Source organism: Dendrobium catenatum, unplaced genomic scaffold (assembly GCF_001605985.2).
Source record: "Dendrobium catenatum unplaced genomic scaffold, ASM160598v2 fragScaff_scaffold_665, whole genome shotgun sequence".
In the NCBI taxonomy this organism is placed as follows: Eukaryota; Viridiplantae; Streptophyta; class Magnoliopsida; order Asparagales; family Orchidaceae; genus Dendrobium; species Dendrobium catenatum.
In genome coordinates, this window is record NW_021319127.1 from 4,281,035 (window position 1) to 4,299,246 (window position 18,212).

An 18,212-nucleotide genomic window follows, 5' to 3' on the forward strand; every position below is an offset into this window, starting at 1 on the left:
GTAATAAAAAATTTGTCCTAAATATAAGACGCAGAGAACATAATTACTTTGAGCACAAACAATCCTCAATTAGTAAGAAAAGGGATTAATTTCAAAAACAACTGATAAATTTGTATCTTGATTACAAAAGTACTTGAAGAAGATAATCCCAGTTAACCAAGAACGCACACATACAGGAAATAGTCCAAATCCTATAAATCAATAAGGCCACAAAGGGAGAAAAAACATACAATCATATCATCATCTATCAATTCAAATCGATTCCATCGTCCCGCGAAGAGCAGAATCCTCTATTCCGTGGTTGTGGCCATCTGTGCAATTCGACCCATGGCCATCCTCGTCTTCGCTATCGTCCTCATCAAAAGGTTTTTGCTTATGGAAGATGCAGCACTTCTTAGAACTCTTCCTGCCGAGAAGCTCGTTGTCGACCGTGCCTTCCTTCCACGTAACCTTCTTCTTTGGTAGCTTGAGGCGAAGAACAAGGGTTTGAGGCGGCGGCGGCTGGGATGAAGAGGAAGAAGGCTCTTCCAGAGTTAGGGTTAGAGTACCACTCGAGAAACGCGACGGCCTCGTTGTTGATCTCGCCATCATCGCTATTATCGAAGGATCGATCGAAGCTTAGAGACCGAGACGAAGAAACAATCGTGGTGGGGGGGGAGGGGGGGTGTTTAATCAATTAACCATATTTCGCTTTTAAGATGCAAAACATTTATAGGGATTTACGTTCGAACTATTTAATATATTCTTTTTCTATTTCTACTATTTAAAATCTCTCTCTATATATATATATATATATATATTCAAAATACCTAAAACAATTTAATTGCTAAAAAATAAAAGGCTCTCCTAACTCCATCCTATAAGCTTTAAGGAGTGTGATACTCAGTCCTAGTTAGTAGTGCCAATAAATGACTCGATTCATCAATTTTATAAAAAAAAAATTAGGTTATGATTGACCCATTTAATTAATCAGGATTTATATTGGGCTTTTAAATGGGTCAAATTTGAGTTGATTGCAACCCACATTTTGATTCAGAAATAACATATTTAATATATTTTTTCTTAAATTTTTTATTTATAAGTATTATTTTTTATCAAAAATAATAAATTTTATCATTATTACTTTTGCGTCCAGGGGTATTCGCGGCGGTAGAGAAATATAAAGTTTATCGTCGTAGTGTTGTACAAAAATCTGGCACGCAATCAGATAAGAGAGGGGGTCTAGCATTTATGAGACACCAAGATTTTTACGTGGAAACCCCCTAAAAAGGGGGAAAAACCACGGGGTCTAGCGCAGTTTGAATGAATCCACTAGTATTGCAGTCGATTATAAATGAGGCCCTTCCTTGGGAGAAGGCCTTAGCTTGATGTACATTTTATAGAGTACATTACATGATATGAATACAAAGAATCACTATTGACATGTTCGTTTAGTCGAGAGGACTGTAGTCGGCGAGCAACGGAGGTCGGAGGGCTTGTAGTCGGTGGACGACGTAAGTCAGGAGGACCGTGTCAGGTAGAAGTCCAACAATGGAAAGAAATCCATCTTTGCGTAGACGTCCAACGAAGTCCGATAACCGATAGAAATTCGGCGTCGGGTAGAAACTTGGAGAATAGTGAAGGTCCGACGTCGGGTAGAAGTCCGACGTCTGTTGGTGGCAGAGGAGAACTCCGGCTTCACTTGGGCGGAGTTTCAGTGTTTTGAGGGAACTCTGTTGCAAATTGGGAAGAATTTCAGCATCACGAGGATTCTCCCTTTCCTCTTTTTCTTCTTCTTTCCTTCTTCTTCTCTCTCTTCACTTAAGTCCTCTTGTGAAGAATGAGGGCTCTATTTATAATTTTTCTGGAGTGACATGGCTTGTAAATAGGTGTGAGATCAGGGGCGAATTGAGAGTGGTTTGAATGGACGGCCGATATTGAATTCTTTGATCATGCACCGTTCGTTGGACATTTGAAGGCCTTAATGATGTCGGAATTTGGCGATCTTGAGCTCGTTGGATTCGTCTCGTCGAGCCGCTCGATTCGAGTATAAGCTCATTAAAATCAGAGACCGTTTGGTAACTCAAATTGCGGTTTGAACCTCCCAACAGCGTTTTGGGTCCTTGATTTGGACTCATTTGGGCTCGGATTGAGTCAAATTTGGTTTCGTTGGGTTCGTATTTCCGAGACACTCAGTTTGACTGTAAGTTTGCTGAAATAGGAGTTCAGATGCTCCCGGATTTAATTTTTGAAGTTTCCAACTTGATTTTTGCCTCGAGATTTGTGCCTTATCAAGATAATTTTTGCATGACGTATCAATTACGATAAAAAATAAATCAAAATGGGTTAATGGGTTAGGTTTGGATAATTTGGATTATTAGCATGTCGAGTTTGAGTTGGTCTTTTTGACCCGTTTATTAAATTGACGTGTTCGCATTAACTGAATTCTTATCAATTCGAACCCCAACGACGCAACCCAATCCACTAATCCGTTTTGACACTCATCCTTTCAATCCACTCTTGTTCCAACTTGCATGACTCTAAATCCATGAGCAGAGAGCTTATCTTGATTCTTTTTCTTCAATCTTTTTCATGGGACCTGTTCTTAGACATTTAAGCCTTGGCTTGCTCCTTAATGCTTGTGGGGTAGAGTTGGGGATAATAATGGTGATTGCTATTTTTTTGTTATTAAATAATTTTAAGTGTTAGATATATAAATAAAAATTTTAAGTGTTATATATATAAATAATAAATTCTTATGTTTTTTTTTTTTAATATATTCAATGAGTTATGGTGTTATATACATTTATTTACTAATTTATTTTTAAATAAACTGTTATATATATGTCTAAAATTTTGGATGATATCATATAACCGTTTTTTCCTAAATTTTTTGTAATTTAAAGTACTACTCATTAAAAATGGAAATATCAAAATATATAAGTTTTGTCAACATTTATTGGTATGCCATTATGATAACTATTTTTGCGAGGGTGCCTGGTTCTGAATAATAAAGAAATGATATATTATTATATTATTTCATTTATTAATTAATATGTCAAAGTTAGTGGATGTAAGCGCCAAAAGAAATTATTTGATGATGGGCGGGTGGAAGTGATAATGGTCATGTGAAAGTTTGGCGACGGTCAGCGAACTTGAAGTTATACTACGATCACATTAGATCTTCCCTGTTACAGTTAATGAATAACGATATAATTAAACCCCAAGATAAAGCATATATATATATATATATATATTATTTGCTTATCCAATTTGTGCTTTGATTCAAATGTGCTTCAACCCCCCGATTTGGACCTATTTAAGCTCAGATTGGACCGATTTTGATGTCGTTTGGTTTGTCTCCTCGAGATGTTCATTTTGACTATAAGTTAGCTGAAATTGGAGTTTGGATTGTCCCAAATTTAATTTTGGAAGTTGCCAACTAAGATATACCGTACCCCAATTGTACTTGTATTATGATTTTCCATCTCAGATGAGAGTGTTCTCTTAGATTGAGCAATCTTAGGTTCCAAAATCAAGAGAAGAAGAATGCTCTCTTGCGCTTCCATACAGCCATCAAGTGAATTATCTTGCTGTTCAAGTGTTTTATGTTTCTACTATCCAAAAGGTATTGATAAAAAGAGATGTTTTTCAGTTCTCTTACTAAGCAGGAATAGAAAATGAAGCTGGATATCTTCTCTACCTCTCTTCTATCGCATCTTTTATTTCGTTTCTTTCTTTGGCCACTGGAGCTTCCACTTCATTGCCGCCAAGCAATTTCCTGAAGCTGAAGGGATGGAAACACAAGCTGAAGGGATGGAAATGCTGTTTCTCGTTTTCTTAATCATTCCTCTGCCCTTGCTGGTACAAAATCATCTTGATCTTAAAACACAGCAGATTATTGATGCCGTTATTTCATGTTAAATACTGAACAGCTTTTATATTTTCATGCATTAAGACATGATCTTAAAACTTAGTCGTATGCAATTGAATTTGCTCTAATAGTTCTTTGAGCGATAGGTGCTGAGTAGGGGTGTCAATATTTAACACGACCTGAAATTTTGGCTCGAGCTTGAGATGAAAATTTTGGGTTAGGATTAACCTATTTGAGAAACAGGTTGGCTTCGGGTTCAACAAACCGACAAGTTTCAAAAATCTGATTGGGTTCAGGTTTACCTGAAAACCCGGGAATGACTCGAATTGACCAATATTCCAACCCGTTGCACACAAAATGCTGAAATCAGAAATCCCAATTCTTGCACGCACTCGTGTCTGCTCGATCTACCCGCTGTCGTGTCCGTGCTCGAGTCCCACCGTTGTCATCAGCTCGCCGAGCAGCTGACACCTCATCCCACAATGGATCATGTCATCCTGGCAACTCGTGCGGGTCGGTTCCGTGTTGAAAAAGTTGACCTATATGTAAAAACGGGCCGTGTTCGTGTTGGGTTAGTTCTGGCCTTCCGGGTTCGTTGTCATTAAATATTTGGGTTATTACTAATATTCGCCTTAATTGTTGTGAAGTATAATCACATAACAAAAAATTATAAGAAAAACAAAAGTGGAGCGAGAAAAAAAGGACAAGATTTAACCTGAAAAATCCTAAAACTGAGTAAAAAAACACATAGTTACACCACTTTCAACCGCCCACCCAAAAAAAAAAACACTGCCATTATAAATAAATATTAATAATATATATATAATATAACTTAAAATTTTAAGTGCTATATAAATAAATATAAAAATTAATATAGTATATGTGTAAACTAAATTCCTTTATATTTTCTGATTGCTCATGAAATTCCCAGCGCGCTCAAAAAAAACCTAGGCGGGAAACGGTTTTTATTTCGCGCTTCAGCTCCTTCAAAAAGAGTTCCTTGGCCTCCAAAAGCCGAACAAGTCGAACCGATTTCCCTTCCTTTCGCTTCTGGTTTCGAGCAGCCATGGCAGAAAACGGTGATTTGCTTGAACCTTCTCCTAAAATCCCCAAACTCTCCGAAGAAGCGGCTCGCAGTCTCACCTTTCTCAAGGTAAAGAAACTCTCTACCAATGCTATATTGCCTACAAGAGGATCTTCTCTTTCCGCTGGATATGATCTCTCCAGGTAAATAAGTGCTCCTCTTTTTACTTTTCTCTTTTTTGAAAATAGGATCGGCCTCTTATTACAGTGGTTTAATTTGTTTGCTTTGATTCAGTGCAGCAGAGGTCAAAGTTCCAGCCAGAGGGAAAGCCCTTATTCCGACTGATCTCAGCATTGCTATTCCAGAAGATACTTATGCTCGAATCGGTCAGCATTTCAAGTATTTGATTGAGGGGGAAAAAAGAAAATAAAGAAAATGATTTATCGTTATGCTCGGGGGATATAATGTAGATGCAGCTTACAGAAACATTTACTTTAAAAGCATAAGATCCGTTTAAATTTAACACAAAACAAGGATGGGATTTTTGAAATACTCGCATCGAAGTGTTTGTGCTAGAAGTTATAGTCCCATCTTCGTTTTTTGCTGAAAGAAAGGCGAAATTGCAAAGGGAAATGTGGTCTTCTTTGAAGATCCACATTCTTGTTATTTGTTGATTGGGCAGTTAATAAGATTGCTCTATTGACTTATCAATTAAAACATATTTTGTTTGAATTGGGATATGATATTATTTCTGCATTTTTTCTTTATCTTATGTGACTTTTGTTTCCTATTTTAATTTTCACTCCAAATAAAAATCAAACTTTATTTGCCACTGATTATGTTGACCTCAACGTACTTGATGAAATGCGTTTTCTTAAAAAAATTTCTTTTTCTTCAGCTCCGAGATCTGGACTGACATGGAAGCATTCGATCGACGTGGGAGCCGGTGTTATTGATGCTGATTACAGAGGACCTGTTGGTGTTATATTGTTCAACCATGCGGATTTGGATTTTGAGGTAAAGCCCGGTGATCGCATTGCTCAGCTGATCATTCAGAAGATCATAACTCCAGATGTTGTTGAGATCGATGAACTTGATTCTACCATTCGTGGATCTGGTGGATTTGGATCAACCGGGCTGTGAGTGTGAGCAAGTAAAAGATGATTCAGTGGGTCAATTTTGCAAATTAGGAATTTGATGTTTGATCCCATTGAATATATTAAGGCTTGGCATTCAAAATGAAACCTTACTTTCGTTTCTATTACTTTTTGTTTTCTTGCTCAAGTGCAGAATCTTGAAAGTCTTTATATTTACATTCAACAGCAAAGCAAACTTATATTTTTGAAGATTCAAGACTATAAGTTCGTTGAAATTAGAGTTTAGATGATTGCAATTTTGATTTTGATTGATTCACTTTGTTGGTGGAGGGCTCACACTATATTTTGATCAACTAATAATGAATAAAAAGAGTGAAATAATATAAGTGGGTTGGCCATATAGGCCTACATCCATTGCCCAAGGTGAGACATTTCCACTATGAAGAGTTTCAAGTGCATTATAATCCCTCACTCTATCCTTTTATTACAATCAATTTGAATATCTCAATAAGCCAAAAATAAAGCTTCTAGAAAACTCAAATCATTCCTGCCTCTATAGAAGAAGCGAGGGATATTTATAGGTAATTTGGCAATTGAGCGAGCGATGATGATGTAGCGACATCATGTGCAAAGTGCTTGAAAGTCTTGATAGTAGACTAGTAGTGAGCTTCCAATCTAGGTGTCATGGCTAAATTGCAAATACTTGCTACAAGCTTGTCATGATTCTTCTAAGAATGGGGCAAGATGATTGACCATGGATAATGATCAACGATATCTAACAAGTGAATCTAATTGGATTACCAAATGATATTTAGAGTTTATAGGGCATATAAACTTTGCGAGCGAGATGTGTGACATCATGACTAATGTACTTAAACATCTCGGAAGTAGTGAACATCTCTAATCTAATGGTTGTCTAATATTGTAGACAATTCTCGTGAGCTCATCAAAACTCGACTAGAAAGGGATATTTTATGAGTGGTTATGACTAAACAATCATATGATGATCAAAATTTCTAGGTTTATTGAACTTAGGGCACATTCTATTCATGATTTCAATGCCAATCATGTTTAGTTTTGTCCGGCCCTAAGGTAGGTTGATAATATCAGACATTCACATCCACCACAAGGATGATCCAAATTAAGTGCTAGACACAAAGCAACAAAGTTATTCTATAACAAAAAAGTTAAAACACATGTCAATTAAACCGTTTTAAATTTATTACAGAAATAAATATACTATTAGGGGTTAATTTAAAGAATAGAAATGTTATATTAATAATTTTTAAAATTTGGGTAATATTTCAGTAAATCTATATACTTTTTATATCAAAAGAAATACTTGTTTTAATTGTTTGTATTTGAAATTATAATTTTGACATTTAATTTGATAATTTCATTCCATTACTTCATTTACTTGCATTAGAAATTTGAAATATTATGGCATCCTACATCAAAGAAGATAATTTAGAATTAAGGTTTCGTTTGAAATGACTTTCTTACTGCTTATCTGGCATGGCAGAAGTTAAAAAGTTTTCCTCTCATTAGACCATACAATAAGTCCATAAAAAGAAGTTGATAGATATTTTTTAAATTGTAACAGTCTTAAAAAAGTTCTAGTAGATGCTATATTAAAACATGAAGATATTTTTTGTTTCTGGTAGAACTAATATTGATTTCAAACTATCAGTTACCGTTTGTATTCCATGAACAAAACATTACCTAGTATGATATATAGAAGGAAAGCTGTCCAACTACAACTACTACTGATACTGTGAACTGAACGTCTTGTTGATTAAGACTCTTTCTCTTGAGATCAAAACTTTGAATCTTTCGGTTTGCAGTTCCTTTCATCTCGAAACATGATTATCTATGTCCGGTAGCAGAGGTTCTCAAAGCCCATGTGCTCTTTCCTATCCAGTTTCTCAACCATGTTTGCTATACCAACTCCACCTGTAGAAGGTGAAATAAAAATTACAAGTTGTTTGTCTATTATATTACTGTAAGCTTTGGTAGTTTGGTTTGTGATGACAATGGTTACCTAGGCTTATAGCACTAACAAAGATGGTTAGCGCCAGTATGAAAATGATCAAAGATGCCCGGCCAAGTAGTACTATAAGCTTCCTCACAATGTGTTGACCGGTGAAAGCCGCGACCGTGGCGAGAAAGACGAAGTAAGAAGCTGCATCATATAAGAATATAATATTTTTCTCATGAACTTACAAAATGAGAATTTGAGAGATTGGCTTAACTTATTTCTTCTTACCATATGGAACAGGGAAACGATCGAGAAGGTAGTATTGAATGACAGACATGGATGATGAAAATGTCATTGCAAATGTTGATGTTGCACTTGCAACCTGCATAACCATTTGAATATTCCAATGTTAGTCATCTTCAGCATCTTAGCTTTTAGGCTACATGAAGTCTACTTATTTTCCTTGTAGATAGATTTAGGCTTCTTTTGGGACAACTTTCTTATTGCTTCTTAAAGCAGCTTTCTAGTACAACAAATAAAATTTTTATACTAAAAAGTTCCTTTAAGAAGCAGCAAGAAAGCCGTCCAAACGAAGCCTTAGTGATTTTCTTTCCTTTTCACTATTGTATGTTGAATGATTAGCATCAAGTTTATAGTGGTTTGCAATGGTATATATCAATTGCAGTATGTTTGATTCGATGCTATATGTTATGTTACTTAAACGATATTAAGTTATCATGAATGGTATTAGGATTTATCTTTCTGTTATTATTTAATTTAAGCGTCATAGAGCCTATCAAATTAAACAAGTGAGTTTTGAATAATCAGCTTATGAGACAGTATATGTATGTTAAAAGTAAATAAATACTGGATGAATTTTGAATGGCGCAGAAAGAGCAGAACCTGAGGGGGCACTCCCATCTCAAGGAATAAAGGTCCCAAGATGAACCCTCCTCCAAGGCCAAGCAAACCTCCAACTATCCCAGCTAACACCCCAAAGCAGCAGTAAAGGAAAAGCTGAAGTCCTTTCCAACATATGTTTTGCTTTCCTCTTGAGGCAATTGTTCTCCTCCCTTGTATTAGACTTGCAGCTTCATAGATTGTAACTGACAAAGCTATGGGCACCTGCATCAGAGAAGTGAAAAACTGTTAAATGGTCTGTTGTTTTCCTGTGCAGCACATGGAAAGGTTAACTGGTTAAGCATTGTTAGATACTTAGATTCCAAGATACAAAAGAAAATGGGGTTTTAGTCTCAAGAAAATTTTATGATTGCACTTACTTCATTACTTAGAAATATTAAAGCCTACTTAAATCAGCAAATTAAAATATTAATTTGATGACTACTTGAATTTAAACACCCATCATTACTGCCAAATTTAGGAAAATGAACTTGTTGGTTAGTAATTTGTTAGATTAGTCCAACCGGCCACTTTAAAGAGGCCGGCTCTTTGCTATAAGAGGAGGGGCGGCGGCGTAAGGAGAGAGGAAGGAGTGAGGTCCACTAGAGATTTAAATTCAAAGGAATTTGAGGCAAAGGAGTGGGCGGCAAGGCCAAGGGAGTAATTTGACTTTAAATAATTAATTGTATGCTTTAAGTATGGGAGGAGGGATTAGGGTTAGGGTTATGCATGATTTGGAGTTTTTTCTCTTGGAGTTTTCTTTGTGTCTTGGGCTCTAGATCCCCAATCTAAAGATTGGGAGAGATGATCCTCCTCTTGAATTGAGGATCAATTGAATCTTGCTTGGAGTTTGCTTTGCTTTGATTCCATGATTGCAATTTATCATTTTTAGATTGATTTTTTCCAGTTTTTCTTGCTGTTTTGGCCAATTATTGCTAGGATTGCTTGCGAACTCAAGTATTTCCTCTTGGATTACTTGCAAACTCAAGTATTTCCTATCATAATTAAAGATGAAATCATTTTTCTTCAAGATAAGATGAATATCATGCATTATTTCTTTAACGAACTTCCACAAGGACTAGAATTAAAATGAAGGAATATCTTACCTGCAAGACATTCAGAATCCAGTATTCGACGGAGCAAGTTGTGGCATAAGTCTGCACAATAATTTTACAAGCAAAGGAGTCATTACAATCCAATAGAGAAAATCATTAAAACCCTAAGAGGCAATATAGAAGGAAAAAAATTGTGGTAGAATAATATGAATCAGATCTCACCTTAACTATCTGCACAGCAAGGAATGCCACCCACACAAACATAAGAACCATGAGCTCCTTCCAGAAAATATTATCCTTTATTGGAACCTTAAAATGATGAAAAAGCATATAGTGATAATGTTATAAAATGATTTTCAAATAGTTGAAAATTTTTCTTTGACATTTACCTTTTTTTTTTTTTTTTTTTTTTTTTGGGACATTTAGGCCATTTAAGGCAAACTCACACACAACGCATCCACATAGACTCGAACCTTGGACCTCTTAGTGGGAAGCCTAAGCTCTCAACCAATAGCCCAAGGAGAGTTGTGTACATTTACCTCATCATCCATGGAAGATTTGAGCTGCATATTAGGACCTGGACCTCCTGGGATTAGGCTATACTCCTGTTCTGCACCTGTCAAAGTCAAATTATGTTAATTCTATCTCTCGAAATCTTAAGATCAGTAACTTTTCATTTCAGGTAATGCTGTGATATTATTATTAAGAAAAAAGAAAGGAAGATTATAAGGATAGCTGCTTTAGACATGATGGATTGTTTGTTTTGCATGCTCACTTAAACTCACCTTCCAAGTTTGCTGATGAGGCCAACATTTTTGTTGCTTCCTGGCAAAGTAAGTTTATTAAGTGAGATAAAAATTAGTATAATTAGATAGCATTAAGGGCAGAAATTCACCTTTTTCATTAGTGATTCTTTCTTCCATGTTTCTATGCCTTTAAAGAGTGCTTTGGTGGAGGTACCTGCCACATAGCACATCAATCATTTATTTATCAGTTATAGTTTGTTTGGAGTTGAAGGTTCATGGATGAAATACAAATTTTCATTAGAATTTGTATGAGGATATTGACGATCAAATCATAATCAAGTGGTTTTGATAGGCCGGTTCCTCCTGAACCGGCCTGTCCAGGGCCGGTTTGTGTGTATAGGAGGTGGGCTAGTCCCGCCTCCTCCAAGTTTGCCGCCCACAATAGTGGGTCCCACTATTCCAATTGAGTTCAAATTTGAAAAAGAAGGGGCGGCTAGGGCTTGGGAGGGAAATTTGATTAGGAAAGTTTATGTATTAAATAGCATGTGATGTTTTAGGGTGAGGGCATGCTTGATTTAATTTCTATTGAGGTTCCTTGTCGACTTGAGCTCTAGACTACCTTGTCTAGAGATTTGGGAGAGACGATTTCTCTCTCGAATTGAGGATCACTTGTATCTTATTTTCGTGCTTGTTTGGCTTGATTCTCTTTTTGCAATCCATCATTTTGGGTCTGATTTCACCCAGATTTTGCATTATTCTTACCATTTTCACCAATTAGTGATAGGTTTGCTTGCGAACTCAAGTATCACCCTTAGGATTACTAACAAACTCAAGTATTTTCTATCAGGTTTATATCAAATCTCTATGATATAACAAAATGCAGATCCACCACCCTTAAAATCATCATAATCAATTACCTAAGAATAGAATGATAAGTAGCACAGTAACCATCCAATCTGGAAACATAACATTGAAGGCAACACCAATGCTGATCCCAAGCATGAGCATTGGCTGAAACAACAAAGCAAGGTCATAATCAATGATAGGCAAATCCATTGTAGGATGTCTCAACCTCAGATTGTAGTATACAGTCGATCCAGCAGCTCCCATGATCATACCTATGAAAAGAATCTAAATTACTAAAGTATTTAATAACCTGTAAAACTTGAAAGTTTTTTGGTGATTTCACTATAAACTCACACTTTGAGATGGCGGTGGAGGTTTTTGGATCAAATCCAATGATCAAAGTAAGCATTGGAACGAAGATCCCGCCTCCCCCGACTCCACCAATGCTACCGAGAGCAGCACCAAGAAAACCAATGACTGAACCAAGCACAACTCTCCAGCCAAACTCCATGTCCTGAACCATTCTCATCCAAGGTTATGTATATTTTTTGACAAAATCAGCCACAGAAGCAACAAAAAGAAGAAGAAATCATACAGGCCAAACACGAGTGGTGGAGTCTCCGGGCTCAAAGAGAGGACCAAAAGCTTTTGCAAAGTGGTGTCTATATGCCTTAAATGTACTCGTATTATGATTTTCCATCTCAGATAAGAGTGTTCTCTCAGCTTGAGCAATCTTAGGTTCCAAAATCAGGTTCCAGGAGAGCAAGAAGAGAAATAGAAGCCAGCACCATGCTCTCTTCTGCTTCCACACAGCCATCAAGTGAATTATCTAACTGTTCAAGTGTTTTCTGTTTCTACTATCCAAGAGGGATTGATAAAAAGAGAAGCTTTTCAGTTCTCTTACAAGTAGGAATAGAAAATGAAGCTGGATATCTTCTCTACCTCTCTTCTATCACATCTTTTATTTCGTTTCTTTCTTTGGCCACTGGGAGCTTCCACTTCATTGCCAAGCAATTTCCTGAAGTTGAAGGGATGGAAATGCTGATTCTCGTTTTTTTTATCGTGCCTCTGCTCTTGCTGGTACAAAATAATCTTGATCTGAAGTGGCTGTTTGGCAACAGGATTTATGCTAAATCCTGCCATAATACGGAATTTGAGCGTCCCGTAAATCTCACGGCGGAATAAATCCTCCGTTTCCCTCTTTTTTCCGTAAATCCCGGATTTACTAAATCCTGTAGTTCGGCGGAATTACGGAATTTGGCCGAAGAAGCGCGCGAAAGGGAGAAATTTAACTTCACAGCGAGCGAGCTCCCGTCGTTGCTTCCGATCAGCATGTCGTAGCTACCGATCCGACAGGAAGGGAACGTCGTCGAAGGAGCGAAGTCGAAAAGCAACGAAGGAGCCGAAGAAGTGCAATTGCGAAGCAACGAAGGAGCCGAAGAAGTGCAATTGCGAAGCAACGAAGCCGAACAGCAACGACGAAAAAGAAAGAGAAGATGATAAGCATCCTCGCGCCTCTAAGCCGGGTCAAAATCGGGTTTCGGGTTTATCCAAAATTGGCCCGGAATTCTATCGGGTCGAAAATCAGAACCTCAACTACTAGACCCGTTCTTAAAACGGGTTGATTCTAACTCAAAAATTTTAGATCGGATTCAAATAGAAATTTCAAATTGTGACAATTTTTGACACCCCTATATTTAAGAATTGGGAAATCCTTCTGGATGCAATATTTCATTCAATGGGCAGCACTCCAATAGTCCAATTAAGCACCAAATCCAAGATGACAATGAAATAAGTTAATTTGTGCTGAGTTGCAAGGGTGTCAAAAAGTGTCAATCGGTCGGGTTCAGATCTGACCCAAAATTGATCGGAATCGAATTCGTTCAATCTGAGCCTAACCCATTTAATAAACGGGTCAAAAGGTGAATCTAAACCCGACATGATAATCAATTTTAATTAAAAAATATTTTTATTATAAACGGGTGGAAATATATGACCAAAATTCTACTTGTTTATTAAATATGTCTACCCAAATTTGTACTCTTCAGACCAAACTGAATCAGAATAATTATTGACACCCCTTCTTATTTGCAAAGACATTTGCAGAGAGATTCTTCCCAAAAATTCATGCCCCATATTCATAACACAAAACTAATTTTTAATAGTTAACAATTGAGATTATTTTTTCACTGGCCCAAGAAAGGAGCCTCACTCCATATGAGAATAATAGTGATGTGAAAATATAAGAAGTTACCCACCTTAGCTTGTTCGGGTGGTGAAGAGCCAGCTGGGTCAAACCTAGGTCTCTGGTTCAAATCCTTTGGCAAGCAGTGAAAGCCTTAAGTGTTGGCCCGTGTAAATTGGTGTGGATTGCATGTTAGGTTGACCGGGGTTTTCACTGGCCTAAGGACACTGCTTACTCGTTTTAAAAAAAAAATAACTGTCTTGTGGCATTCTAGAGAAGTTCTTAACTCAAAACAAAAGGAAATGAACAACATAAACCAAAAAGATTGCAAGTCACATGTTACAACCAACCAAAAACATTTTCATGAAACACCAACACAAAGGAATCTGATATGACAAATTATGGATTTGTTTGAGACGACCAGAACCTTTTATAAAGTTGCTTGTGGAGAAAGCAACTTCGCTATTATGATTATTAAAACTAGCTTTCCATCATATAACTTTTGAAAAAAAAAAAAGTAGCAGACAAATAAAATTATGATTGTTATTTGAAAAACAAATTAATCAAAAAGCTATCCCAAACAAATCCTTACATACGTATTTTAATCCGAAACCATAGCAATGAATTCCATCCAAAGTTAAAATTACTCAATTAAACTCTGCCATCATAGTCCCAATAAAATAAAACCAACATATTTATCAAACAACAAATTTATGAAAACGAATGAGATGATAAGGCCTAATAACATATTAGAAAGAACAAAGAAATTGAGCCAACAACCAACAACACATTTAATTTATTTCACTTCTCATAAAACACATAGACCATGTAAAACCATAGATATGAAAATTTTAATTTATCAATTAATAACAATGTTAAGAATTTTCTTATTGCTTAAAAGAAAAAAAACTATGCAATAAAGAAGATAGCTGCCAAATACCTTTATAAATAACATCTATAACCATAACATTATCAAGAAGGTTGAAAGTAAAAAAGATTTTAGCACCCAAAATATCTAATAAAGTGCAAGATTTCTAAGGCAGATTAACGCTTTGTTTGTGACGACTTTCTTACTGCTTCTTAAAATAATTTTTTTGTAAAACTAAAAAGCTGCTTTAAGTAGGGGTGTCAATATTTGACACAACACGACAACCCGACCCGAAAAATCCGGGTTGGACACGACCCGTTTGATAAACGGGTCGGGCCCGGGTTTGCAAATTCAACCCGTTTGATAAAACGGGTGGGGTCGGGTTGACCCGGCGGGTTGCCGGGTCAAACCGAAAACCCGTTTATTTGGTTGAAATGTTCGACCCGTTTGCAAAAACGGGTCGGGTTCAGGTTGACCCGTTTATGTACGGGTCGGGTCGAGTTGGACCCGAACCCGACGGGTTGACCCGAATTGACACCCCTAGCTTTAAGAAGCAATACGAAAGCAGTCTCAAGCAAAGCTTAAAACTTCATTTGAGATGACTTTTTTATTGCTTTTAAAAATAGCTTTGTACTACAAAATTTGTAGTTCTAATGTTTTTTACTAAAAAAATATTTTAGAAACTAGTAAAAAATAAAGCTTAAAGATAGGGGTGTCAATTCGGGTCAAACCGTTGGGTTCGGGGAGAACCCGACCCGACCCGTATCTAAACGGGTCAACTCGAACCCGATCCGATCGGGTTGCCGGGTTGACCCGACCCGATCCGCGACCCGGCAGCGTTCTTCCAATCTCTTTTTTTTTTCTTACTCTTCAATTGTTCTGCTCTACATCGATCATCGACGATTGCCATGACGGATATGTTTCTTGATCCAAATATCCAATCATGGAGAAGCTCATCAGCGCTGGCTTACGTTACCTGAAAGATCAAGTCAGATGGCAGAAACGCAGGAAGGAGGAGATGGAAAAGCTGAAAGAGATTCTCCCCCAGATCCAAGCTGTCGTCCAATTTGCTTCCAGCCAAGAGCAGATCACCGAAGATATTGATCCAAGCTGTCGTCCACGTGCTCTCAATATTGAACCCACCTTGAAGCGACTCGAGACGGCTGTGCAGAAACTTGATAAAGTTACAACAACTGGTGTTGATACTTTCCTTCATCTTGTAAAAGACGCAAAGCATGAGCTTCAGAAGCAGCAGCTTGAGCTGCACAGAGCACGTGAAACAGGATCCTTGCCTAAAAATGATCTCATTGGGCGGGGCAAGGATAAGGAGCTTGTTATGGAGTTGCTGAGGAATCCATCAAATGAGCATCGGGGAACTAATTTGTACAAAAACATTTCTCTATTTTCTTAAATTAAACGGGTTTTCGGGTTGACCCGGTAACCCGCCGGGTCAAACCGACCCAACCCGTTTTTTCAAACGGGTCAAATCTGTGAACCCGAACCCGACCCGTTTATCAAACGGGTTGGGTCCGGATCGGGTTGTAGTGTCGTGTCAAATATTGACACCCCTACTTAAAAGTCTCCTTGTATTTAGGCCTGGAGGACCAACTCCAAGGTAGAATGTGAAGATTTTTAACAACATCATTATTAAATTGAAATCAAGACATGAGTTTGTTAATTTTCTTGATCATAATTTTAGGAATAGAAGTATTTCTAAACTAGTAAAATGCAGCAGGCCAACAAATGATATGAATTGTTGTTTGTAATAAGCAATTCAACTAATATCAAATAAAGGTTGATAATCTTTAATTGACAATTTACTAATGAAATTTTGAATCCCAAAGATATTAGAGGTCTCATCTAAGTTGTTAGAATGGATGACATCATTAGATATGAAAATCTCAAAGATGACATAATTAGAAATCAAAATCTCAAACTTCTCAAAATCTTTAATTGACAATTTACTTCATAAAGCAAATTTTTTATACAAAATTTAAATTTCTTATACTAAAAAACTATTTTAAGATGCAGTAAGAAAGCCGTTCAAAAAAAAAAAAAAATGAAAAAAAAAATGATATCTTCATATTTAAATAAACCTAAGCCCTCAAAACAAATTAGTTAAATTTGTACATATGTATTGAAAAATATGATATCTGCTATGCCATAATCATTAAGCATTTAAGCGTTCCTATGTGTGGAAGATCGATAACCACGTTACTTGAAATCAAGGGAAAAATTAGGTGAGGTGAGGATATTTCATTATTTTGACTAAATTTTAATTAGGGTGCATTTTATTTAAAGTTATTATATTTATTTTGAGTCAGAATCTTATGACCAAAATCTAAAGAATTTAAAATTAATCATATGACCAGTATATATATATATATATATCAAATAAATCAAAAGAATTTAAAATTAATTATGTTCAAGTAGGGGTGTCAATATTTGACACGACAAGAAAATCCGACCCGGACCCGACCGGGTCAATTTTGAAAAAACAAGTCGGGTTTGGGTTGACCCGGCGGGTTGCCGGGTCAAACCGAAAATTAGTTTATTTTAATTTTTTTTTGAATTTCCTGCTGCCCTCGCCCGCTCTGCCCACTGCCCTGCGCCCGCTGCCGTGCCCGCGCCGTCGCCCGCTGCCGAACTAGCGTTGCCCGCTGCCGTGCTCTGCGTCGCCCGCTACCGCGCTCGCGAAACCCGAGCTCCTTCTCTACCGTTCGGGTAGGGTTGGGTCAACCCGGCAAATCGCCGGGTAGGGTCCAGGTTCGAATTTACGACTTGTTTACCTACCCAGGTCGGGTCCATGTTCAAAAATTTGACCCGTTTGAACTCGGGTCAATTTCGTGTTCGACCCGAACTCGACCCATGACCTGAAATTGACATCCCTATGTTCAAGTTTTAGACAGAATCTTTTGGTTAAAATCTTTCCATTAAAATAATTCTTGATCTTTTATGTGTAGGCCATTTTTAAAGGGAAGATAAAATTTGAAATATTTATACCAATTAATACAAACTCTCATACATATCATATACATAATATTCAAATAAAAAATATTTTGGTTAATAGCCAAAACTCCTAACAAATAGATTAAGGTTTTATTTGGGACGGCTTTTTTATTACTTTCTAAAATGGAGTTTTAGTACAAAAATTTTATTAAAATTTTATAAAAAAATTTTTATTAAAACTTTATTTTATAAAACAATAAAAAAGCCGTCCGAAACGAAGCCTAAGTTGAGTTGTATAATAGTTTCTTGTTCAACATACCTTCGCAAGATATTATTTCCATCGAAGATGAATCGTAGATAAAAATTTAAAAATATGTTTGGATAAAATGAACTTCAAATTTTAGAAAATGTAAAATAAAAGTTGATATGACATCACAAAATTAGCTTGATCGGGCACGAATCTTGAGGCAAAAGCTAGTTGGAAACTTCAAAAATTAATTCCGGGAGCACCCGAACTCCGATTTCAGCAAACTTACAGTTAAACTGAGCGTCTCGGAAATACGAACCCAACGACACCAAGATCAACCCAATCCGAGCCCAAATGAGTCCGAATCAAGGACCCGAAGCGACCCGAAGCCCTGTAGGAAGGTTCAAACCGCAATTTGAGTTACCAAACGGTCTCCGATTTTGACGAGCTTATACTCAAATCGA

General features: G+C 36.8%; 3 protein-coding genes across 4 annotated transcripts; 1 reads left to right on the forward strand and 2 right to left on the reverse strand.

Annotated features, from left to right (window-relative positions):
• Positions 1-69: 69 nt before the first annotated feature.
• Positions 70-772, reverse strand: LOC110092823 (protein phosphatase 1 regulatory subunit INH3). The gene is made up of 2 exons (XM_020817502.2): positions 681-772; positions 70-630 (listed from the first exon to the last, which is right to left on the reverse strand). Exon 2 carries the CDS (start codon positions 589-591, stop codon positions 253-255), a length of 339 nt encoding a protein of 112 aa, XP_020673161.1. The 5' UTR covers positions 592-630; positions 681-772; the 3' UTR covers positions 70-252.
• Positions 773-4,778: 4,006 nt separating this feature from the next.
• LOC110092830 (deoxyuridine 5'-triphosphate nucleotidohydrolase) lies at positions 4,779-6,230 on the forward strand. The gene is made up of 3 exons (XM_020817515.2): positions 4,779-5,080; positions 5,172-5,263; positions 5,776-6,230. The coding sequence occupies exons 1-3, from the start codon at positions 4,920-4,922 to the stop codon at positions 6,018-6,020; spliced, it is 498 nt and encodes a 165-aa protein (XP_020673174.1). The 5' UTR covers positions 4,779-4,919; the 3' UTR covers positions 6,021-6,230.
• A 1,302-nt stretch (positions 6,231-7,532) lies between these two features.
• LOC110092829 (sulfite exporter TauE/SafE family protein 3) lies at positions 7,533-12,879 on the reverse strand. Of its 2 annotated transcripts, XM_028695683.1 has the most exons (13): positions 12,404-12,879; positions 12,095-12,298; positions 11,854-12,013; positions 11,571-11,771; positions 10,803-10,867; positions 10,693-10,732; positions 10,447-10,523; positions 10,130-10,216; positions 9,959-10,009; positions 8,856-9,077; positions 8,241-8,334; positions 8,016-8,156; positions 7,534-7,927 (listed from the first exon to the last, which is right to left on the reverse strand). In XM_028695683.1, the coding sequence occupies exons 2-13, from the start codon at positions 12,197-12,199 to the stop codon at positions 7,845-7,847; spliced, it is 1,326 nt and encodes a 441-aa protein (XP_028551516.1). In that variant the 5' UTR covers positions 12,200-12,298; positions 12,404-12,879; the 3' UTR covers positions 7,534-7,844. The 2 variants fall into 2 exon arrangements, with proteins under 2 accessions (XP_020673171.1, XP_028551516.1); XM_020817512.2 differs by having other exon boundaries at positions 7,533-7,927; positions 12,095-12,879.
• Between the last annotated feature and the right edge of the window lie 5,333 nt (positions 12,880-18,212).